The following is a 26,183-nucleotide window of genomic DNA, read 5'->3' on the forward strand; positions in this document are numbered from 1 at the left end:
TACTCTGTCCTGTAGGGTTGCTGTGAGTTGGAATCAACTCAACAGCAATGGGTTTAAGTAGCCCTGGTGGCGCAGTGGTTAACAGCTAACCAAAAGGTTGGCAGTTCGAAGCCACCAGCCACTCCTTGGAAACCCTATGGGGCAGTTCTGCTGTGGCCTGTAGGTTTTGCTGTGGGTCAGAACTGACTGGACAGCACCTAACAACAACATGTGTACCAAGGATACAAATGCTGTGTAAGACTGTCCATAGCCTTTCTTAGGAATATTACTTGAGAAATTGGAGAAGGTACGCATTGTATCCCATTCTGGCACTAGCATTTAACAATGATACTGCTTTCTCTCCCAGGTAAACTGACAAAGACGAATGAAGGTCCGTTTTTGTGGAATGAACTTCTGTCTTCTGACAAAATGTTTTATTTTAGTTTGTTGTTGTAATGAGGTCTTCATTCAGATGCAGATACATCTTGAATTCATTTCTCTTAGGTTGTTGATCTTCCTGGTTTTCATGATGAAAATTGAAAGATGTGATGGAAGTTTGATCTTATATCAGGTTAGAGGACATGTTGCCGTCCCTGCTCCAGAAAGGAGCCAAGGCTGCCAAAAATAGCAAAAGTATGTTGAGCTTACTTCTTTCTCTTAGTTAGTAAATTGGACTAAGATGGTTCTGGAAGTCTTCCACAGAGTTATTTTAAACTTGGAAATGCACAGTCTATGTGGGATTAACTCAAGGTGCTATACCAAGGGGCAGATGAACGTCTTCATCTGTTGCTTTTGCTTTAGCTCAGGCCTTCATCTCTTGCTTTGATTATTATCACAGCCTCCTTTGCTTCTACTCCCTCTCCTTCCCCACTCTGCATTTCACATTGCTATGAGCAGAGCTGGCTTCATAGACGTGTGACCTGTGTAGTCCACAAGACCCAGAGCTTAGGAGGGCTTAGTGGTTGGTTTAATGGTTGAATGCTGGTGTCTTGAAATACTTAATAATTTCTGAACAAGGAACTCCACATTTTCATTTTGCACTAGGATCACAAATTATGTAGCTGGTCCTGTCTCTGGGAGTGGCATTTTTAAAACTAACTTACTTAAAAAAAAAATCCTTCAAGTCCAGATTCCTTATCCTGTCTGTCTGGCCCCACCTCTCATGGTATTCCTTCCTTCAGGTATCCTACTCTGCTTGAAGTCCCTCCAGATATGCCCATGCCTTAGTGACATTTGCTCATTTTCCTGATTTTCCCTGCCTAAGCTGCTTCATCTCTATTTTCATGTTTTGAAATGCTGAAGCAATAAGTCTGAGCTATGAAACCTTACATGGTCATCTCAACTAGTACAGATCATGTTTTGCTTGTCTAATATTTTCTTTGAAAAAGTTAGTATCTGGCAAGGTAGGGCCATGTATGATCCTGGCATAATGTTCTTCAGTAACTGTGCAAGAAGGTCAGATTTTTTTACCAGGGGAAAAAGAAATTCTCTGTCATCTTCAGGGTGTTCATTCATGAACAAATTTTTGTCGCGCGTCTAATACATAACAGACTTTTCTAACACTGAGGATGTCACAAAATCAAAAATATTTCATTTTTTTTATTGCGCTAATAATATTCTAGTTGGGGGAGCAGAAAATGAATTGACAAACATCAGTATGTAAGATTTAGCATCTAGACAAATGCAAAATAGAGTAAAAGACTAGAGGATGATGTGTGTGTCTCTCTATGCTGCCTTTATATTGGGTGGAAGGCCTATCTGAAGTGACACTCAGAGATCTGAATGACGTGAAACCATGACCCATGCAAAATTCTGGAGGAAAAGGGTGTTCCCGACAGAGGAAACAACAAATGCAAAGGCCCTGAAATGGATCTTCAGGAAATTGCAGGGAGACTAGTGTGGCTGGAATTGAGTAGGCAAAGAAGGGAGAAGTAGATGAAGTTAGAGAACTAGATAGCTAGGCCTTATAGACCACAATAAAGACTGCTTTTATTCTGAATAGGATGGGAAGCCTTGCATTTAAAAGGATCACTTTTGCTATTGTATGCAAAGGGAGTGTTTTGGAAGCCAGGTATTAAAAGTGTGTCAAAGAGAAGAGGTATTCAGCCATCTCAGATGCCGCTGAGAAGTGAAGTAAGCTAAGCATTGAGAATTGACTGTTTAGGCAATGCATTTATCTTTTGGTTGACTGATGTGCAGAAGACCACCAAAGCTATCTTGATTTTGTAGCAGGGCAGGTATTGGTATGAGCATAGGGCTCTTTTTTTAATTTTTATAATTTATTTTATTTTTGTTGTTGTTGAGAATATACACAGCAGAACATACACCAATTCAACAATTTCTACATGTACAGTTTAGTGATATTGATTACATCCTTTGAGTTGTGCAACCATTCTCACCCTCCTTTTTTTTTCTCTTTTTTCAATATTCTTTTTTTTTTTAATTGTACTTTAGGTGAAGGTTAACAGAACAAATAGTTTCTCATTAAACAGTCAGTATACATATTGTTTTATGGCATTGGTTAACAACCCCACGACATGTCAACCCTCTCCCTTCTCGACCTTTTTTATTTTTTTTGTGAAAATATACATAGTCAAAGATACACCATTTCAAAAATTTCTATATGCACAATTCAGTGACATTGATTACGTTCTTCCAGTTGTACTGCTATTCTCACTTTAGATGAAGTTTTACAGAACAAAATAGCTTTTCATTGAACAGTATACATGTTGCCCTATGACAGTGGTTAACAACCCCACAACATGTCAACACTGTACTTACTCAACCTTGGGTTCCCTATCACCAGTTTTCCTGTCCCCTTCTGCCTTCTAGTCCTTGTTCCTGGACTACTGTGCCTCATTAGTCCCCTTTTGTTTTATGGGGCTGTCCAATCCCCGGCTGAACGGTGAACCTCGGAAGTGACTTCACCACTGAGCTAGAAGGGTGTCTGGGGGCCATACTCTCGGGGTTTCTCCAGTCTCTTTTAGGCTAGTAAATCTGGTCTTTTTTGTGTGTGTTAGAATTTTCTGTCCAGAACCCTCTGTTGTGATCCCAGTCGTAGTCTGTGGTGGTAGCCAGGCACCATCTATCTGTACTGGACTCAGTCTGGTGGAGGCCTTGGTAGCTGTGGTCCATTAGTCCTTTGGACTAATCTTTTCCTTGTATCCTGTTCTCTTCAGTCTCCCTTGCTGCCAAAGGGGTGAGACCAGTGGAGTATCTTAGATGGCTGCTCACAGGCTTTTAAAACCCCAGATGCTACTCACCAAGGTCATAGGGCTCACTTTGATCTTAGCTATGAGATCCTTTATCAGTCCATTGATTCTTTGGCTAGTTGTCTCCTCTTTACGATGTAAAGATTTGTAAATGAAGTTTTGGTATGTAACTCACTGATTCCTTCGTTTCTCTCTGCTTTCTGATGACCTGCCCACGTTAACTACCACAGAAGTCCAGTGCCATCATTGTGCTTTACTCTTCAAACAATGAAATATCAGGCCCTGCAGCTGTCTTCACAATTTGCTCTTGTTTACTAACAACAGTTACTATGGCACTGTTGTGTTTTGATCAGTTGTCTCTTGGATATTAGGGACACTGTGAAACTCGAATGTTAAGAACTTTATGTTCAGGTGGATATAAAGAATGACAAGTCAAGAAAATTAAGACACTGGTGTTTCATCTTAGGTGACGTATGATGATAGTCATCTGTTGACTGAGGCAAGAAACATTTGGGCAAAAACAGAGTGGGAGGGGAAAGTGTGGTTTTAGACATGATAAATTTGAGTTGTCAGTGGGAGATACATATTGAACCATCTAGCAGATACTCTGGGCCCTGGTGGTGCAATGGTTAGTGCTTGACTGCTAACTGAAAGGCTGGAGGTTCAGACCCATCCAGCGGCTCTGTGGGAAAAAAAACCTGGTGATCCGCTCCTGTAAAGATTACAGCTTACAAAACCCTGTGGGGCAGCTCTACTCTGTCACGTGGGGTTGCTGAGTCAAAAATCGACTCAATGGCACCGAACAATAACAGCAGCAGGTTTATTAAACCTGTGAATCCAGATGCATCCTAATACTATAAAACCCCCATTTGAAGTGACCATAAAGGTTGTTGTTGTGTGCCATTGAGTCCATTCTGACTCATAGCGACCCTGTAGGATAGAGTAGAACTGACCCATAGGGTTTCCCAGGCTGTAATCTTTACGGGAACAGATTGTCAGGTGTTTTCTTCCACAGAGCCACTGTTGGGTTTGAACCTCCGACCTTTCAGTTAGCAGCCAGGCACTTAACCGTTGTGCCACCAGGGCTCCTTCCATAAAGGTTACTGTTGTTGTGAGGTGTGGTCGAGTCAGTTCCAACTCAGTGACCCTGTGTACAACAGAATGAAACACTGCCCAGTCCTGTGCCATCCTCACAATCGTTGCTATGCTTGAGCCCATCGTTAATGTAACCTCATCCCCAGACCAGTTTTCAAAAATCCCTCTACAGCAGCCCTTTCCAGGCAGTCTTTGAGTCTTTCTTCAAATATTTCCTGACGCAACTTTTCCCATCTCTTTATAATTCCCACTACTAGCCTTGATTCTAAGCCCTGGGGATAGAAGGGGATAATACCTTTTCCATGTGTCAAGTATCAAGTTATAGGTAAATTGCTATCATGCCCTTCTCTTGGGCTTTTGCTTTCTAAATGAGGTATTTCCTACTCTCACAGTTATCCACATGGCATGCCTGGAGCCAGTTCACATCTCAGTCTCTGTTACGGATTTAATTGTGTCCCCCAGAAGCTATGTTGAAGTACTACCCCCTGTACCGGTGAATGCGACCTTGTTTGGGGAAATAGGGCCTTTCTTTGCAGATGTTATCAGATAAATTAACTAAGTCACACTAAAGTAGGGTGGGTCACACACATGGGGAAGGCAGCATGTGAGGGTCTGTCTACAAGCCAGGGAACCCTAAGAAATGCCCAGGGCTGCCAGAAGCTGAAAGAGACAGGGAAAGATCTTCCCCTAGAAACAACAGAGAGAGGATAGTCCTGTCAGTACCCCAAATTCAGACTTCTAGCCTCCAGAATTGTGAGAAAATAAATTTCTGATTTTTAAGGTCACTCATTTTTTGGTACAGTAAAACCTGCAGAAGCCAGAACCCATGTAAGGCAGAAACCTGTCAGAGAAGGAAAACGCAAATATTTTCCACTAAAACGAGCAATAGAAAAATGATAAGACTGTACCCTGTCAAAGGCGGAAAACTTGTGAGACCTGGAAAAACCAGGCAGTCCCATGGAGTTCTGTCTGTCACACGTTTCACTGTATTTTGTTACGGAAGCCCTAGGAGACTAAGATAGTCTCTCACCTTGGAAGACGTATATTTGTTGTTTTTATCTACCTTAAAGCCTGGAGGGTGGGACTGAGGACAGGGCTCTGGGTTTGGCCTGACCATTGCAGCGTAGGACAGCACCAAACTTGTTAGTTTCTCCAACCATACTTTCTGACAATGGTTTTTCAAACGTAAGACATCAGAGTTAACCTTTTAAATCATTTGAGCATACTTGGAGTATTCTTATCAAGGTTTATTTTACAACCTCTGTTTCTTCTAACTTCGGTCCTTTTTTGTTGTGGCTTAGGGTATTGAGCTGGTTGACTGCAGACAGATGTCCAGAGGACTTAATACTGGACATACAGTCCTTCAAGCTAATAGTTCGTAATCCCCCTTCTATCATGATGTGGTTTGTAGATGACTCTGGTGGCTTAGAGCCATCCTGAAATCATTGTTTGGAAAGAATTGCTCTGATGCACAGTGTGATACAGTGAAAGAAACCCATTCATATGCATTGTTTATGAAAAAGTTGGTATCTGGTGGATACTTTATTTCTCTCCTATTAGACAAAGAAGTTCTACTATTAGGGTCTTTCTGATTCCAAAGGAAATGAGAAGAATTGCCCATTATCTAGGCAGTGTATTAGGTATTTATTATTAGTTAAGAGCATAGAGTTTGAAACCAGCTCTGAATTAGTTTCATATCTAACTAACATTTACTGGCTGCATGGCTTTGGGAAAGTTAAAATTTTTGAATTACGATTTTCTCACCTTTAAAATACCTGTACTACTCAAGAGAACTGAAAACATACGTCCACACAGAAAAGTATATTCGAACATTCATAGTAGAATTATTCCTAGTAGCCAAAAAAGTGAAGACAGCCCACATGTCCATCACTGATGAAAGGATGAGCAATTGTGGTATATCCATACATCGGAGTATCATTCTGCAATAAAAATGATGTACTGATAACGTGCTACAACCTGGTTGGACCTCGAAAATATTATACTAAGAAGCCAGACATAAAAGGCCACACTGAGTGGGTTCTAACCACCAACCTTTAGGTTAGTAGTTGGGTGCAAACCATTTGCAGTGCCCAGGGACTTATAAAAGGCCGCATATTAGATGATTCCATTTATACGAAATATCCAGAATAGGCAAATCTATAGAGACAGAAAGTAGATTAGTGGTTGCCAGGGACTGCAGGGGAGGGCCAATGGGAAGTTGCTGCTAATGGATACCGTGGTTCTTTCTAGGGAAATTAAAATGTTCTGAAATTAGGTGGCGGTGGTGTTTGTACAACATTGTGAATATACTGAAAACCACTGAATTGTACACTTTAAAAAGTGAATTTTATTGGATGTTAATTATGTCTCAATAAAGCTGTCTTAAAAAATATGACTATTCCCTCCTATTTTAAGGTGAGGATCATAAGGTTATGAGAATTAAATGAAATAACACATCTGAAGTGCTTAAGGTACAGTGCCCAGGACATAGTATGTACTCAGTTAATGGTGGGTGGGTGGTTTTATTTTACTTTATTTCTTATTATTATTCTTTATTGCTTATTGTTATCATTGCTCTTAATGAAAGTAATACTACTTAAGTATCAGCAAGCTGGAACTTATATTCTCTGCCATAACTGTAGAATATTACCTGCCAACAGTATGCAATCAGTTAATATTTGTTGAATGAATGTGGTTCATTTCCATTCAAGAATGTGGCTGTCTTTTGTGTTCTGCTTCCTGTAGCATGTTACTGAACCAGCATCAGATGGGCCTGTGTTTTGAGCTACTTTTCCAATCAATTAATATAGATATGCAAATCTATTGATACGGAGCTCTTCATGGAGCCCTGGTGGTGCGGTGGTTAAGAACTCGGCTGCTAACCAAAAGATCGGCAGTTTGAATCCACCAGCTGCTACTTGGAAACCCTATGGGGCAGTTCTACTCTGTCCTATAGGGTTGCTATGAGTCAAAATCAACTTGATGGCAACAGATTTGGTTTTTGGTTTGGAGCTTTTTACAGCCCATATTTTAGTGCTGAAACTGGGGTTAGGGGTATAGACTCAGTTTTGGGGAAGCTAAGACTCTACCTAAATTCAAGGTGAAAGTGGGGGCAGTAAGATTCCTGAGCTTTTTTCCAGTAACATTTCAGCTTTGTTTTTATAGGGGGCAGTGGTGGTTCAGTGGTAGAATTCTCACCTTCAATTCAGGAGGTCTGGATTCAATTCCCAACCAATGCACCTCATGTGTATCCACCACCCATCTGTTAGTGGAGGCTTGCGTGTTGCTATGATGCTGAGCTTCAGCAGAGCTTCCAGACTAAGACAGACTAGGAAGAGAGGCCAGGCAATCTACTTCTGAAAATCAGCTAATGAAAACCCATGGATCACAATGGTGCGAACTGCAGCCTGACCAGCAGCATTTTGTTCTGTTGTGCGTGGGGTTGACATGAGTCAGGGCCAACTTGACGGCAGCCAACAACAACATATTTTTATAAGAACTTAATTGGCGTATTGAGAATGTGGTTTTTAAGGCTGATTATCAGTTCCCGGGAGAGCAGAAGACGTCATCTGTGTTAAAAAAAACATTCAGTTCCTACAAATATGCAGACTTAAAATGATAATTTGCTTTGCTGAACCCAATTCACAACTTTTACATATTGGAAATTGTTATTTTAAATTAAAATAGAAGTGTGTTTTTCTCTGAAAAAGTTTTTTCCTTTTTTTAAAATTCACATCCTTGTGTGAAATTGGCATTCCACTAATAATGCTGAGTTGCTTTTACAGTTGTGTCAGTGAGGTGCCATCTACTTATATTAAGTCTCATAAAAAGAAATAAACCTATTGTTAGTTGTATTATGCAGTGTTCTTTCTATGAGGACCAGTGAAATTTTTTTCTTTTGGTTCTGTAAGTAATTTGTTGTGTTTTCCAGCTACCTTAGTCTTCTAGGTACCATAAATTATGTAGTTGATCGTGTTTCCTTATTACCATAAACTGTTGAGAGTCTTACTGCCAAATTTATGGCTCACCTCTAGAAGTATGTAGGACTTTCGTCCCAGGCTTTTGTGTACTACCCTCCCCCTTGACTACAACTTTTTTTTTTCTTATTTTCTCTTTGTCTAATTTATATTTTCTTTTATTTGTATTTTTTTGGCTGTGTATATCTTCAAGAGCTACCTTTTAAATTGCTTTGGGAGACAAATGGGTTAAATAAATAACAATGCAACCATTGCTGAAACTAGTAGTTTGAAGAATTACTCTAAAAACATCTACCTGTAATTTTTCTCCATTCCAACAAGGAGGAATGGAAAAGAAGGAAACACTGTCAGAAAAAAAAAAAAAACTGTAAGCACTTTTTTTTTTTTTTGGAAACTTTTTTTGAGTTCTCTTTTTTCTGTCTTTTTAATAGAAGTTGGTGCTATGGCAAAGCAGTACATAGGGAAAGGTCTTTTGGTTCCAGATCATGTGATCACACGCCTAATGATGTCGGAGCTGGAGAATAGGCGCAGCCAGCACTGGCTACTAGATGGTGAGTTGACCCTCTGGGTAAGCTGGATTTCTGTGAGTACAGGGTTATGGACTACTTTGCGCAATCCATTAATCTCTCACAGAGAGAGTCTTTCAGTCGTTGGAAAATGACTTTCTTCTAGACTTTCCATCATTTGTTTAGGCATGTTCCCGTTTGGCAACATGATAGACACCTACTGTGGGGCAGCCTTTTGCTTCTGTGTTTCCAGGTACCATCACCAGAGCGACTGAATTGAAGCATGAAAGATGGCAACTAACTCATGGTTTTAATTTGTGTGACCTTCACTGAATTCTTATTCCAATTTCCCTTGTGTCTTTTGTTTCTATGACTAAGTATCATTTAAGTGTAACTCATCTTAAATCAGAGGTTCTTCCATTCACAATAGGCCACGCAAATTAAAACCATGAGTTACCAACCTTCACCTGTCAGATTAACAAAGATTAAAAAAAAAAAAAAGTCTGAAAATCCTTTATTGAGGGTGTAGCAAATAAGTATTGTCGTGGATGTTAAATAGGCAGCTTTTGGAGACCAATTTAGCAATATCTATACCTCCAAGGTTGTTTATTTCTGCATTATTTGTAAATAACAGGAAACTAGTAACAACCCAGGTATCCATAAGGACTCCTTAAAGTTTGGTACATTCATTAATCAAGTAATATGTACCTACGAGAAAGAGTGAGGAACCACTTGATATTAACAGATCACCAGGATAAACTGCCGAGTGAAAAAAAGCTAGTTGCAGTGTAGTGTATGTTATATACTATTATTTATGTAAAACTATATACATTTATTGGAACCTTGGTGGTGCAGTAGTTAAGAGTTTGGCTGCTAACGAAAAAGTCAGCAGTTCAAATCCACCAGCTGCTCCTTGGAAACCCTATGGGGCACTTCTATCCTATAGGGTTGCTGTGAGTCGGAATCAACTTGACGGCAGCAAGTTCTACTCTGTCCCATAGGGTCACTATGAGTCAGAATTAACTCAATGGCAATGGGTTTGTTTTTTTTTAAATATACGTTTATACACACCTGCAATAAGCTATCTTTGGAAGGATACAGAAAACTGATAATGGTGGTTGGCTCTAGATGAGGATTAGGGTTGAGAGAGAGACTTTTCTTTTACTGTATATATCCTTTAATACTGTTTAATGTTTAGTGTATATTTAAATAATACATGGACCTGATTTTAAAAGTCTATTAGTGGTTCCTAAACTTTTTGGGAACCACTAGTTGACATCTGTGATATTTTACCCAGAATAATGCATATAGATGCTCACATACAAAATATTACACAATTCTGGATTCTACAAAGCTGCCGTATTAAGTTTATCCAGTATAAATCTTTTGATTTATTAAAGGAAAAAATGGACTAGGTGGATTACTTGTCTAATTCTTAAATAGCAAGATCCCTTGATGTAGTGAGAATAGAAACTTGATGAGCTTTCCGGGGACACAAAATGCAGATAGTGAGATTTATCTATAACAAACTTCTTTCCACTGCAGAGCAGTTTTTCTTCAGCTCACACAATGCACTCAGTCCTCTCTTACTTTGGTGAAACTGAAGCTTCAGGGAGGTGTGACTTATTTGGAACCTTGGTATTTGCCTGTCATATAGAAGCCAGAGGAATTGTCCTGTACTTAAATCACCAGATTACCTAGTGTCTGGATCCATGAGTCTCCAAAATCAATAATATGGTGGAGTAGGTAAATAACTATATTAATGTTTCTTAGCATGCAGTGTGAAATATGAAAAATTGCTAGGCAAGAAAACAGATTTTATGACCAAATATGTTTAGCAAATGTCAGGTTAAGTATTAACAATCACTAGCATTTATTGAGCACTGACTATGTGCCACACATTGTCCTGAACACTTAAAACACATTTGTTATCTCATTCAGTCTCCACAATGACCATATGACTTGGGCGCAGTTATTATCCCCGTTTAATAGTTGAGAAAACTGAGGCAAAGAGGGTTCAGTAACCTACCCAAGGTAGTAAGTACCAAAGTTAAGCAATTTCCTTCACTTCAGAACTTTGCAGAACCTTTAATATGATAATGTGATTTAACTCTTCACAGAAGGAGATAGCATGAGGCATTTTCTGAATTCGTTTGACCATAGAATCCCCCAACCCACCCTCAGCCTCCACAGAGAACCTGCAGGATTTGTTCTGTGAAGCACACTTTGTGAAATACTGCTTAACATATGTTCTTCATGGTGCAGATGTTAGAGTCCTGGTAGTACAGTGGTTAAAGAACTTGGTTGTTAACTAGAAGGTTGGCAGTTCGAATCCACTAGCTGCTTCTTGGAAACCCCATGGAGCAGTTCTGCTCTGTCCTATAGGGTCACTATGAATCAGAATCGACTCATTGGCAACGGATTTGGGTTTTTTGGTGCAGCTCTTAGTTGACTATAAAGTAGATCATATATTTCTAGTGCCTTTCATTTAAAAAATGTGGAGTTTTGTCCACATGGGGCTAGAGGAACCTAACAGACTGAGTTGAAAATTTTTGTTAAGATAAGGCTATAATTGTCTGTGGTAGGCATGGGATTTTTGTTTCCTAAGTGTCAGAAACTATTAGGTGCCGTTGGTAAAATGGTAAGACTGTCCCTGTTCTTAAGGGAACTGAGCTTATACTCCAGTAGAGGAGTCAGTTTTATAAAGAAGTGTAAAAAAACAGTTACTGACTCTTAAAGAAGAATCATATATAAATGGAAGCCAGAGGACACAAAGGAGAAAGTCATCTGTTCTTTTGGTGGGGAGTGGGGGGTTGGAACAACTTTATGAAAAATAGACGAATAGATAGATGTTCTTTAAGTGGGTGAATGGGTGTTGAGATGGCAGCAATGTGAATAGGTTGAGAGAGAAATGATTTATCCTAGTATGTTCTCAGGGCTGCTCTAAGCATAGGAAGGCAGGGGACATCCTGGGGTGGATGGCCTTTGAATCTGTACTAAAATGGTTGAACTGGAAATAGTTAACTATAGAGTTTAAGTAGGGGCATAACATAATCAGATTTGTATCTTGCAAAGACTATTCTGTTAGCACCAGAGGATAGATTTAAGTGCCAGGGTAGGGAGGGGTGGGTGATTGGAAGCCAAGTCAGAGATGGTTAGAATAATTAGACCAAGAGATGTTGAAGGCTGAATTTAAGTAATAGCAAGCAGTGGAATGAAACCAAAAAAAAAAAAAAAAAAAAAAAACAGTTGCTGTTGAGTTGCCAACTTGTGGCGACCCTACATGTGTCAGAGTAGAACTGTGCTCTGTAGGGTTTTCAGTAGCTGACTTTTCGGATGTAGATTGCCAGGCCTTTCTTTTGAGGCAGCTCTGGGTAGACTCAAACCTCCAACCTTTCAGTTAGCAGACAAGCATGTTCACCATTTGTACCACCCAGGATCTTCTGTGGGATGAAAAGTAGGCACTAGTTATGAGAGAATGAATCGAGGAGGAAGAATTGAGAAGAGTTGTGACTGTTAGGTACTACAGCCCTGCAGTTTTCCTATATTGTGTTCTGGGCTCTCTGAATTTCTTGGCTATCACTACCCTCCTTACACTTCCCCAGGCATGTTAATTTCTCCAGACTCTACACATTTAATTCACAATAGTTATCCCCCCAAAACTTTTTCTGTGGGTATTTGCAGAGACTGATAAACTTTGGCTTTGCCACTACCTAACAGTAGTTTCTCTAGTTTAAGTTTTTTAACCGTAAGCCTTCTCACCTTGTAAAATGAACTTGTGTAGTTTTAGTGAACATGAAATTGGTCAAAAAAAGATCATCTCTGTTAGACTCTTTTGGAAGATGGTTAGTATAATGAATAAGAGCTTCAACCTGGAGCCAGACTGCCCTGTTGGATTCCCAGTTCTGCTATTGACTGGTAGTATGTGACCTTAGGCAAGTTACTTAAGCTCTCTGTGCATCTAATTCCTCATGGAAAACAGAGACTAAAAATGTCAGGTTAAATATAAATAGTCATTAGCATTTATTGAGCACTTACTATGTGCCAAGTATGGTTCTGAACATTTAATATTTATTATCTCATTCAGTCCCCAGAGTGACCATTGTACGTAAAGTGCTTAAAAGAATGCTTGCCACACAGTAAGCACTGTATGAGATTTTGTCATTATTATTTGTCGTGGCTGCTGAATTTTTGGGGGTGATTACGTGAAGTGCTAAGTTTAAAAAAGCGGTTTCAAAAATATTTAGCCATGCAGAATTGAAAAATCATTTTCCGTTATGTAATATTTTTACATATCTTTTCAATGTTTGCTTTTGCATTACTTTTCCTGTCAGGATGAATAACTGGAGTTCTTTTACATCATAGGCCTGTTTTTAGTAAAGTGCTTCAGTCTCCTAAATGATTTAGTTTGCATCTTTCTCCTTGAAAAGCCATCTGGTCACTTTTTCAGTCAAGTGTTTTCTTCGGAGCTCTGGAATGAATCCATTTGGCAAAGTGAAGAGCACAAGGGATGCCTAGTTCCAGTGTTCAGCTCTGAATTCCTTATGTTACCGGGCACGTGCTCTGCAGAGGATGTGCTGTTGAGTATGCTAAAGGTGACAGAATGTGGAAAGGTCAAGGAAGGAATTCTGGATGACAGATGACTCATCACCTTGGTCCATATGGCTGTGGAGAGGCATTCTGCAAATGGTGGGTGGAAACTAGTAGAGTGGATGCAAGCCAGGGGCGGTGGTGAGTGCTCCATGGTTGGGTTGCTACATCCTTGCTAAAAAACAGTTTAGCACTACCTTGCCTTCACAGTGTACGTTCCAATTTGGTAACAAACACTCATTTGTGTGTGTTAATATGTATACATATATGTTTTTTTCTCCTTTTCTTTCTCATTGTCTCTTTTTTTTCCTTAAAAGTTTAATGTGTCGATGAATGTTGAGAACAGTTTTTTAAAAATCATTTTCTGTAATTTTTAAGACAGATACTCTACCATAGAATTATAGCATGAAATTTTGTCATAAACTTTGTTATGTTGCTGGAAGTGTTAGGGGCCATCGAGTTGATTCTGACTCATAGCAACCCTATGTACAACAGAACGAAACACTGCCCGGTCCTGTGCCATCCTCACAGTCGTTGCTGTGTTTGAGCCCATTGTTGCAGCCACTGTGTCAGTCCATCTCGTTAAGGGTCTTCTTCTTTTTTGCTGACCAAGCATGATGTCCTTCTCCAGGAACTAGTCCCTCCTGATAACATGTCCAAAGTACGTGAGATGAAGTCTTGTCATCCTTACTTCTAAGGAGCATTCTGGCTGTACTTCTTTCAAGACAGATTTGTTCATTCTTCTGGCAGTCCATGGTATATTAAATATTCTTCGTCAGCACAATAATTCAAAGTCGTTAGTTCTTCTTCGGTCTTCCTTATTCATTGTCCAGCTTTCACATACATACGAGGCAATTGAAAACACTATGGCTTGGGTCAGGCGCACCTTAGTCCTCCAAGTGACATCTTTGCTTTTGAACACTTTAAAGAGGTCTTTTGCAGCAGATTTGCCCAATGCAATACATCATTTGATTTCTTGACTGATGCTTTCATGGGCTTTGATTATGGATCCAAGTAAAATGAAATCCTTGACAATTTCAATATTTTCTCCGTTTATCATGATACTGCTTTTTGGTCCAGTTGTGAGGATTTTTGTTTTATATAGGTTGAGGTGTAATCCATAGTGAAGGCTGTAGTGTTTGCTCTTCATCAGTAAGTGCTTCAAGTCCTCTTCACTTTCAGCAAGCAAGGTTGTGTCATCTGCATAACACAGGTTGTTAATGACTCTTCCTCCTATCATGATGCCGTGTACTTCTTCATATAGTCCAATTTATCAGATTATTTGCTCAGCATATAGATTAAATAAATATGGTGAAAGGATACACCCCTGATGCACCTTTCCTAATTTTAAACCATGCACAGTGTCCCTTTGTTCTGTTGGAACGACTGCCTCTTGGTCTATGTACAGGTTCCCCATCAGCAGGATTAAGTATTCTGGAACTCCCATTCTTTGCAATGTTATCAATAATTTGTCATGATCCACACAGTCGAATGGCTTTGCATAGTCAATAAAACACAGGTAAACCTCTTTCTGGTATTCTCTTTCAGCCAAGATCCATCTGACATCAACCTCATTCCAAGTCCTATTCTGAATCCTGCTTGAACTTCTGGCAATTCCCTGTGGATGTACTGCTGCAACAACTTTTGAATGATCTTCAGTAAAAGTTTACTTGCATGTGATATTAATGATATTGTTCAATAACTTTCTATATCCTGTTGGGTCACTTTTCTTTGGAATGGGCACAAATACGGATCTTTTCCAGTCGGTTGGCCAAGTAGCTGTCTTCTAAATTTCTTGGCATAGACAAGTGAGTGCTTCCAGCATTACATCCATTTTTTGGAACATCTCAATTGGTATTCCGTCAGTTCCTGGAGCCTTGTTTTTTTTGCCAATGCCTTAAGTGCAGCTTGGACTTCTTCCTTCAATACCATCAGTTCTTGATCATTTGCTACCTCCTGAAATAGTTGAACTTTGACCAATTCCTTTTGGTACAGTGACTCTGTGTATCACTTCCATCTTCTTTTGATAACTTCCTGCATCATGTAATATTTTGCCCTTAGAATCCTTAGTATTGCAACTCGGGACTTGAAGTTTTTTCTTCAGTTCTTTCAGCTTGAGAAATGCTAAGCATGTTCTTCCTTTTTGGTTGTCTAACTCCATGTCTTTGCACATTTCATTGTAATACTTACTCTGTCTTCCCCAGCCACCCTTTGAAATTTTCTGTTCAACTCTTTACTTCATCATTTCTTCCGTTTGCTTTAGCTACTCTACATTCAAGAGCAAGTTTCAGAGTCTCTTCTGACATCCATTTTATTTTCCTTCCGGTCTTTTTAATGACCTTTTGCTTTCTTCATGTATTATATCCTTGATGTCATCCTACAACTCGTCTGGTCTTCAGTCATTAGTTTTCAGTGTGTCAAGTCTATTCTTGAGATGGTCTCTAAATTCAGGTGGGATATAGTCAGGGTTGTACTTTGGCTCTCGTGGACTTGTTTTAATTTTCTTCAGCTTCAACTTGAACTTGCATATAAGCAGTTCATGGTCTGTTGCACAGTTAGCCTCTGGCCTTGTTCTTACAGATGATATTGAGCTTCTCCATTGTCTCTTTCCACAGATGTAGTCGACTGGATTCCTGTGTATTCTATCCGGTGAGGTCTGTGTGTATAATCACAATTTATGTTGTTGAAAAAAGGTATTTGCAGTGAATAAGTCATTGGTCTTGCAAAATTCTGTCATATGATCTCTGGTGTGTTTTCTATCACCAAGGTCACGTTTTCTAACTACCGATCCTTCTACTTTGTTTCCAACTTTTGAATTTCAATTACCAGTAATTATGAATGCATCTTGATTGCATGTTTGGTCAATTTCAGACTGTAGAAGTTGGTAAAAATCTTTGATTTCTTCATCTTTGGCCTTGGTGGTTGGTGCATAATTTGAATTATAGTTGTATTAACTGGTCTTCCTTGTAGATGTATGGATATTATTCTATCATTGACAGTGTTGTACTTCAGATAGACCTGAAATATCCTTTTCAACGATGAATGTGACGTCATTCCTCTTCAATTTGTCCTTCCTGGCATAGTGGAATTTATGATTGTCCTATTCAAAATGCCTGATACCAGTCCATTTCAGTTCAGTAATGCCTTGTATATCGACCTCCATGCATTCCATTTCATTTTTGACATCTTCCAGTTTTCCTAGATTCATACTTCGTATGTTCCACGTTCCGATTAGTAATGGATGTTTGCAGCTGTTTCTTCTCATTTTGAGTCATGCTACATCAGCAAATGAAGATCCCAAAAGCATGACTCCATCCACATCATTAATGTTGACTCTACTTTGAGGAGGCACTTCCTCCCCATTCATATTTTGAGTGCCTTCCAACCTGAGGGGCTCATCTTCCAGCACTGTATCAGACGATGTTCTGCTGCTGTTCATAATGTTTTCACTGGCCAGTTTTTTTAGAATAGATCACCAGGTCCTTCTTCCCAGTCTATCTTAGTCTGGAGGCTCCACTGAAACCTTTTCACCATGGGTGACCCTGCTGGTATTTTAAATACTGGCAGCATAGCTCCCAGCATCACAGCAACACACAAGCCACCACAGTATGACAAAATGACAGACAAGTGGTGGGAAATGTTGTTATAAAACCATATTTTATAACTTTAATAGAGAGGGTCGCTATGAGTTGGAATCGACTCGACACCAATTTTTTTTTTTTTTAAATAGGGTATTTACTGCTTACTAGGTTAATCTTAAGGTGAAACAGTAACTAGGGAACAATAATTAGCTGCTTAAAACAAGTACATAGTCTTCACTTTTTCAAAGAGGGCCAGCAGTGAGGTGGGGCCAGTAGGGAAGTGTGTTAATAATAGTTTTTTTCATTTCTAAACTTGACTGCCAACCTGTGCATTTAAAGAGTAATTGGCAAGTTCTCCAACTCAGTCCTAATTCCTGTCCAGGTACCAAGATGTAACACAGAATTGCCTGCCATATGATTTTAGTTGTAGGTATCAGGAAATATTTTAAATTTGGTATCAACGTTTGGTTTCATAGAAAGGAGCCTTACATTTTGGGATTATAGCAGAATATAAGCCTTTTGTTGGAGATAAAGATATTTTAGAACTACAGTCATCATTCAGTCCATGGTCTTATGTTCCATCTATTTCATCCTGAGCAGTGTTGACCACTAACTGATGCTTTCTGAAGGTCAGTCTGAGATTCTTTTTTGCCAAAGTCAGAGCTGCTTAACTGTGTGCAGTATTTGTGTGTATTTTTTCCCCTAAGAGTTAAGTAATCTGAACTTTATACAAAGACCTGAGATATTCCAGGGTACATGTTCACTCAGAGCTCTTGGTAGCCAGTAAGAGGTGTATGGCTGGAAATTAAACTACAAATGCTGGAGCTAGAGTATTTTGTCCTAATTTTGTAAATGTGTTTTATCGCACAACTGATATATAACTGCTCTGACTTTATCACCTTCATTTTTTCTTTTTGAATTAGATCTCTGAAAAGTATTATATCCCACTGGGCAACATATGTCTACAGAACAAAGGTGACAGTATCTTCTGAATCACATCTTTTAGGAAATGCCAAGGGCATTTTCTTTTTTTCTGTTGCCCTTGTGAATGTAGGGCATGCTTCACGAAGAAAACATATAATAGATTTGTTTAGAAGGTCACTGAAGAAATTCTATTTGGAAAAAAATGAATCAGGATTTGTGTGTTTGTGTATGTAAAAGGGTCATAGATTATCTTACTCATTTGTATTCAGATGTTTAGTCCTGAAGAAGCATTGTCAGATAATGTTTGTATCTTAGGTCATTGTTAAGGCAGTGATGTATGCTCTGGTAGGCTGAATGGAAAGTTTGAAGCAGTTAGAGTGATTCCTAAAGGATGGAGTGTGGATATAGAAGTTTATGGAGCTCTACTAGGGTACTATGTAGCAGGTAACATGCCTGCTGAGCATAGATCGAACACTTAAAAGTCTTTGGTGCCTTATCAGGCAGCTCCTTGACACACTCGTAATTTGTCCCTCTTGCTGTAGCTCTGTTTATTCACCCAAAGTTTATTTTACGTGCCTGGTATGTGTAATACACAATTAGGTCATGGGTTTCTAAAGGGAATAAATTACAGGTATGACTAGCTTTGCACTGGAGCAGTGGTAGTGAGGAAACGAGGAGGCGTGTGTTACAGAGGGGTAGAGGTAGAATAAGCCTGTCAAGGAGCTCCTGATACAGAAGGCATAGAAGACATGTTTTCAGCCAACCGTGGTGCAGGTGGGGGGAGGGGAGGGGATCTGTATTCCAGGAGGTAAGTGGAATGGTTTTTATAAGTGAGGATGGCATTCTTGGTGAAAACAACAGCCTAAACAAGGCTCGGTTTGTGTTTAGATTTGTCTTAGGGCCACAATCCTAGCTACCCTATTCATGCCTTAGGGCAGTATAAATATATGTTTTTGTGAAGACTGACCAATGGTTTTTTTGTGTATCTAAAATTTTGATTTGAGGAGAGAATTTGGGAAGTAGCCCTTAAATCATTTTCTTTGTGAGAGTATTACTTTTTGAGAGGGTGCTTTGAGGGTAGAGTTTGATTAAGGTATTTGCTTCCCTGGTGGTGCAGTGGTCAAGTGCTCAGGTCCTAACCAAAAGGTCAGCAGTTCAAACCCACCAGCTGCTTTGTGGGAGAAAGATGTGGCAGTCTGCTTCTGTAAAGATTTATAGCCTCAGAAACCCTATGGGGTAGTTTTGCTTTGTCCTACAGGGTTGCTATGAGTTGGAATTGACTTGATGGCCATGGGTTTGGGTGTTTTTTTATTTGCTTACTATATGCTTGGTTTTTGTGAAGGATCAACACCTATTTGTTGGGTTACATTGATTTTAAAAATTCTTTTTGTAGCTATATAGCCATAATAGTGTTCCCAGAAATGATTTATTTTTAACTTTGTGTTTTAAAACAAACTTAACATTTTTTTTTATCATCTTTTTGGAAGAAAGAATTATAAAACCTAAGATTTGTGTTTAATTATACTTCCAGATATGATTATTAAGTATTTGGATATTCTTCAGTGAAAAGATTTGTAGACGTATAATTCATTTCAGGTTGAAGTAGTATCTTGATTGAGAACACATAACTTCACCAGGGGAAGATGGGCAACAAGAAGAATTAGTGTCTGTATCTACTTTAAAGACCAGGAAAAAGTTTCCTAAACAGCAATATTGGTTGAGTTACTCAGGAAGAAAGATCATTACTCATTGGGGTTAGGCTATGAAGACACATTCTGGTGACAACTGACCTGCCATTTCTGCACTTTCCTGTCTCATGGTATACATTATCTAAAGCACATAGCCTGTTCAGACTTTATATCTAGCTGACTCCATTAAAACTATTGTCACCCCTTTATTAATAGCCTCTGGTGATTGAGTGAATTTCTTTTGGCTCTATGTAGTCGTTAATGTTTCCTACAACTAAGTATTTATTGGGCACTAAGTCTGTACCAGGCACTGTCCAGACACAAGGGTAGAGCAGCAAACAGGGCATTTGGGACCTGGCCCTCATGGTGTTTAGAATCTAGTGGTGATTCAGCCTTTGTGGTGCTCTGGGTGTTGAGAATCAGCTTAGATTTCTTTGGTTCAGATCCAAACCAAAAGAACTTGGTTTCTATCCTCTCTCGATGGTCAGGGAATTATATTAGAAAGGCTTTCTGAAGAAGGTGTCACCAAGAGCTAGATTTTGAAGGTAGGGATGAAGCACATTCTAGATGGAGGGGATGTCATGTGCAAAAGGTATAGAAGCATGAAAGAACATGGTGTGCTCTGGAAACCACAAACAGTTGGATAATGCTAGAGCAGAACATATGGGCAGATGAGTCTAGAAAAGAGGGCAGGGGAAGAAGTTAAACACTTTATGAAATTCAAAAACAGGAAGTTACAAAAACATCAAATTTAATATTAAAAATAAATTAGAAGCAAGTTAAAAATAACGTTTAAAACTTTGAGTTCGAAAGAGTAAATAAATTATTTTTAAACTTTCTTTCCAACTAACATTTAAAAATTAACTGGATTTTAAAAATTTTAAATTTGCAGATACTTTAGACATTAAACCATAGTTTTTCTGTATTTAGGCATGTCTTGTCATACTTTCCAATGAACCTAGCCTATTTGCTACTGTTACTTAATTAGAAGTCTGTAAAGTAAGGCACAGGATGAAACTATCATCAAATCCTAATTTTAGACACTAGAAAACCCTGCTTCCTTCATTCGTGAAACAGGCATCTTGGGAATTGGATGGATTACAAAAATCCATTGTAAAACTTCATCCAAAGTGTATGAAATAGACTTTGTTAGCTTAATACTAAAATAATAACCGTGCACTCACTATTCAACAGCACTGTGTTAAGAAGATATTAATGTGGTAAAAAAAAAGCATGGAATTGTGAGTTAGACCTGAATATCAGTCTGTTACTTATTAACTGAGTACATAGTGTAAGCAAGCACAGTTACTTCTGTAGGAATCATATCCATAAAATAGGAGTATTTTTTGGCATTGATTTGCAAAGATTGCTTAATGACTGTAAAACTCTGAGTAGTATTCTGATACATAGTAGGTAGTCAAATGGAATACGTGTGCTCTTGTTGTTATTATTATCATATTATTATTGATGCTAAGCTCAAATATGTAAATATATCCTCATGCTGATACAGATGTTAGAACTTAACATTTCAATAATAAACTGAATTCTAGTAAATAAGCATCTCATTAACCCCTCATCATGTGCACTTGAGGGAAGTGTTAACTAAACATCACTTAAACACTTGTCTTCCTTTAAACCTTACCTAGTAATACAACAAGACAATATAAAACTGTCCTATCACTAATAAAAGCATCCAGGTTTTGGAGAGATGAGCATGTTGATTAGCACTAAAAGGAGAACAAGATGTGGAAAAATTGCAGAGCATGTAATTTTATCTTTTTCCATTGCTTTTATAAAAATGATATATGATCACTGTAAAACATTCAAGCAATATGGAAGAATGTAAAGAAAGGCAATACATCACTTAAAATCCTACCAGGCAGAAATAACCATGGTTAACAATTGAAAACAACCATCATTCTAGATTCCTCTCCATGCACATATGCAGATAGAAATGTATAAGAGTGTTATCGTACTTTACATGCTTTGAAAAAGTATTTAATTCTACTCAGATTTAACAATAAAACTGAAGGAATTATTGCTGAACTTCAGGTAAATCTTTTTTCATCACCAGGGATATAAATTCTTATGGGAGCTCTTTAAGATTATAAAAGCCATTGAGAGATTGATGAATTTGTTTTAAAAAATTCACGTTTCAAATTTAGACAGGTAGTATCTCTCTACAGTGAATAGTAGGAGGATTATACTTACGTTTCCCCTCCCTCTTTTTTCATTCCAATTTTTTGTTGATTTTTATTAAAATTCATTATAATTTTCTTCTGTAACAGAAATTCCCCAGTTTTGTTGTCTTGCATTTAAAAACTTTAAATGAATTTTGTGCCCTTGTTCTCTTACCCCCCTGTTCATCTTATTTTGATTTATCTCTTTGTTTTATCTCTGTGAATATGCTAGAAATCATTGAATTGTATACTTTAAATGAATGACTTGTGTGGTATGTGAATTACGTCTTAATTAAGCTACACTATTTTTTAACATGAGGGCAGCAGTGATTCAGTGGTAATATTCTCACCTTCTATGCAAGAGACCCTAGCTGGATTTCCAGCCAAAGCACCTCAAGCACAGCCACCTCTCATTTGTCAGAGGAGGCTTATATGTTCCTGTGATGCTGAACAGGTTTCAGTGGAGCTTTCAGACTGAGACAGACTAGGAAGAAAGGCCTAGAGATGTACTTTCAAAAATCAGCCAGTGAAAACCTTATGGATAACAATGGTCTGATCTTCTGCATGGAGTTGCCATGAGTTGGGGGCCACTTCAGTGGCAGCTAACAATAACAACAACTTTTTAAAACTTTTTCATTCATCACTTGGTTGACTGGATTTTGTTGGATACTTTTCCTTTGGATACTTTTCCTTCCTTCCTTCCTCTTCCTTCCTCCCTCCCTTCCCTCCTCCCTCTGTATTCTGAGTTTTCTTCTTCTTTGAGAATGCCTCCTATTGTCAAACATTTAGCTAACTGTGATATTCTTGAGTGGCCCTTTTGTCTTTTCATAACTTTACAGCCATTTTTTTATTTTCCTCTGGCCTGGATTATTGCAGTGTAGGAGCCTAAGGCCCGTCTGACTTTTCCCCCTTTTGAAGATCTTTTTTTAATCCCTGTATTGGGTTCCTGAAGATTATTTCTTCATACTTAAAGTAAATAGACTATCTCAACGTTGATTTTTTTTTTCTTTCTGTATATTGTGTATTCTTTTGACCTGTAATTCAGTTCTTTTATTTCAGGGATGTTTTACTGTGTTTTATCTTTTCTTGCCCATTTGTTCAGTTTCTCTGTTTTAAGAATACCAGTTATATTGGATATTCTTTCCCTTCATCATAGTTTCTTTAAATATTTCTTGCTTCTATATTTCCTTCTGCCTTCAGGCGTGTTCATACTTGTTATCTTGAGGGCAGAGGAGAGCAAAACTTAGTTTATAATTCCCTAACCGTTTCATAATTTATTTACCTGTATGTGCCATGTACACTCGTGTTATGGGGCCTTACTTTTCCCTCTACCTGCTATGCTCTGTCTGTGATTCAGAGCTCTACTCAAATATCCCCTCCTCAGAGGCTCTTTTCCTGCACTACCCTATCTGTCCACATCACTCTTTTTTCTTACCTTATAGTCATGTGATGTTATTTATTTATCAGCATATTTGATTGTTCACTCCTCCTCCCAACTCCCACCCATAATATAGGCCCCAGGAAGCAGAGATTATGTCCCTTTTGTTTATACCTGTATTGCCAGTACCTACAACAGAGCTTAACACATAGTAAAGGCTTATAAATATATGTCCAATGATAGAGAGGTTTCATTTGGAGCCCACAGCTGAGCCTAGGTAGGGCATACTTGGCCCCTGTTGTTTTCTTTGGGGCAGAAATACAGGCCTATGGTGAAATCATTTACAGATTCCTTTTTTTCTTAATTGAGATACAGTGGGACCAATTTCTCTCCAATATGTTTATGAAGATTTACATTCAAAGAGCAAGCAAGCAGGATTCTCAAACAGAACAGCCTTTAAGCAGGGAGTGTGCAGATGACAACTCCTTCCTCAATGCAGCATGATCTTCCCTTACAGGGAAAAGGGCTCGGTGACTTTAGTATAACTTGTTTAAGAACAAGAATTATAAGCTAATAGTTTCACGTGTGCCTTTGAAAAGAAAAAAAAAAAAAATCATCGGGCTGATACCAGAGGATCTCAATGACATTTGGGAATTTTCCCAAGAATTTCTACCTATGGAATTCATCTTTTATTTCACTAAGCCACTTTGCAGAGGCAAACTTGTGGTTTAAAACCAAAATTTTGGCGTTATCTATCTCTGTTTATCAGTGAAAGACCAAGTAGTGATGATAGCATATCTAAATTTCTAAGTCATTTTCTACTAACCTATAAGCTTCTTGAGGGCAGGAGCAGTTATTACAAATCTCTTAAACTTTAGGATATATACTAGAGTAGTTCCAAGTATCCTAGGAAGCTTTCAGTGAACAGGAAGTGGGTCCCAGAACTCTCAACACAATGGGAAATGTAGAACTCCCAAAGCGATGTATCCAAAAACCTCTGTTTTCCAACATCTGGAACACAGCTGCTGCTTATTCTTTTCACCATCTGTTGAAAAAGAAATGAAATGGAATATGGAGGTTTTAGATACATGTACAAACAAACATTGTTTAAACCAATAAGATAATTATAAGATATGAATGGAAAAAGGCCTTTATAAAAAACAGGTTTTTATGGTGATTTATTTTCACTTGCTGCTAAGGCTTCTAGCTGGTTTTGTGAATGGTTTGAACTCCTCAGGGTTAGGGAAGACTGTGAAGGAGTAACTGCTTGCTTTTGACACGAGTTTTTCGTTCAGTGATTAATTCTGGTGAACAGCAACTTGTGTTTGTAATTTGCTTCTTGCTTTCCTAACAACTGGGAAGAACTGGGTGGTTAGAAGTAACCATGTTGGCTCCAGATCTTCATGGAGGTAGGAAGGGGGGCTGATGTTGCATGGCCTTTTCACAACCTGCCAGCATGAGGAGGATGTTGAAAGTCGCCCTTCAGTACTGCCTTTTTACTTCCATCAAGGGTTGCTTTTCTGCCTTGGAATGTGGTGGTGACTCTGGCTCCATGCCCTCTGGAGTGAATGCACTCCAAATTAGAAAAACAGAAGCGTTCTAGTTTCCTATTCCTCTCCACTGCCTCAACTTGTTGCTGTGGCACCTCCCCTTCAGTTTCCCTCCCTCAGGCTGTTGGCATGGCTGGAGGCAGCAGGTGCCAAGGCCCCATGGCCAGCACTGCTGGCAGCACAGCCGTCAAGAATTGAGCGATACCTCACTACACCTAGTGAGTCTCTTTTGGAGCTTTAAAAAACACCACCCACCTGTCAGTTTGTCGTGCTGTGGCAACTTGCATATTGCTATGACACTAGAAGCTATGCTACTGATATTAAAAATATCAAGAGTGTTACCCATGGTGGAAGACAGGTTTCAGTGGAGCTTCCAGACTGAGACAGACTAGGAACAAAGCCCTGATGATCTACTTCTGAAAACTAGCTAATGAAAACCTTATGGATCACAATAGAACTAGAGGAGGACATCATGTTTGGTAAAACGTGGAGGGCCAACTAGGCTGTGGGAGGCCCTTGGTGAGACGGATTAGTACAATAGCCGAAACAGTGGACTTGAATATGCCAGTGATTGTGAGGATGACACAGGACTAGGGAGAATTTTGTTCTGTCATACATAAGGTCACCATGAATTGGAGTGGACTCAATGGCAGCTAATAACAACAACAAAACAGAACCTGTAGGTATGATAATTAGTGATACAGCACGACAGATTCTGTGAGAAATTTAACTGTATAAAGCTTCAGCTTGTAATCTGGATTGGCTGTTTGAATGAACAGGCAGAGCAGCTTTTCTAGGCCTGGTTAGGGAACGAGGGTTAGGGATAGCTTTTGATAAATGATAAAGCTACTTCGGAAGCATGAGGTAGGTATTCCATACTCCTGATGAGAAACCATGCAATGGAACAGTCTCATATCTGTAGCTAAAGGGAGGAAAGCAAGCTCTCTGTGCTTAAGTATGATCCTTATTTTACTTTAGCTATTGGGTTTTCTGGCATATTTAACAATTAATAGAATATATTGACTTAGAATAGGCTATCTAATTAAGGAAGCTGAAATACTGCTAGTTACTTATTTAGAAAGCATGTCTTTGAGAGTTACTAGTATTAGAGATAAAAGCATACCACAGCTTTGTTGTAATTCTTTCTAAATGGAAAAATTATTAATGCTGCCACCTGTTGACAAAATTTGAGTGTGCATGTAGTCCACTTGGCCGGTAATGAGTACCCACAGAGAATCTGAGAGTATCCTGGGCATTTCAGGAATAAATACGGCTAACAACAACATCGATCAGCCTTCAAGAAGCTCACAATTCTAATAGAGGCTACGAGGAGACATGTTTAAAGAGGAATACCTGTCCACAGCTAGAGTGGCACGTTCTCCTTTGGTCCAGTAATGTTATCAATAGGCTGCCGGGTCTAAACTTCATTAAGAGAAGTTAATTGCTTAGTCAGAATGCATTTAAGTACTTCACGGTTTTCATGTTCAGAATGGCTGTTCTTATTTATAGACATAGATTTTCTA

General features: G+C 38.8%; 1 protein-coding gene across 1 annotated transcript in view; it reads left to right on the forward strand.

Annotated features, from left to right (window-relative positions):
- Positions 1 to 26,183, forward strand: part of AK4 (adenylate kinase 4) — a 71,807-nt gene that overhangs the window by 31,562 nt on the left and 14,062 nt on the right. Inside the window, exon 2 of the mRNA XM_004369021.2 lies at positions 8,695 to 8,814. Coding sequence (XP_004369078.1) covers positions 8,695 to 8,814 — 120 coding nt within the window. The remainder of the gene's footprint in view (positions 1 to 8,694; positions 8,815 to 26,183) is intronic.

Source organism: Trichechus manatus, unplaced genomic scaffold (genome assembly GCF_000243295.1).
Source record: "Trichechus manatus latirostris isolate Lorelei unplaced genomic scaffold, TriManLat1.0 scaffold00003, whole genome shotgun sequence".
NCBI classification, from domain to species: Eukaryota; Metazoa; Chordata; class Mammalia; order Sirenia; family Trichechidae; genus Trichechus; species Trichechus manatus.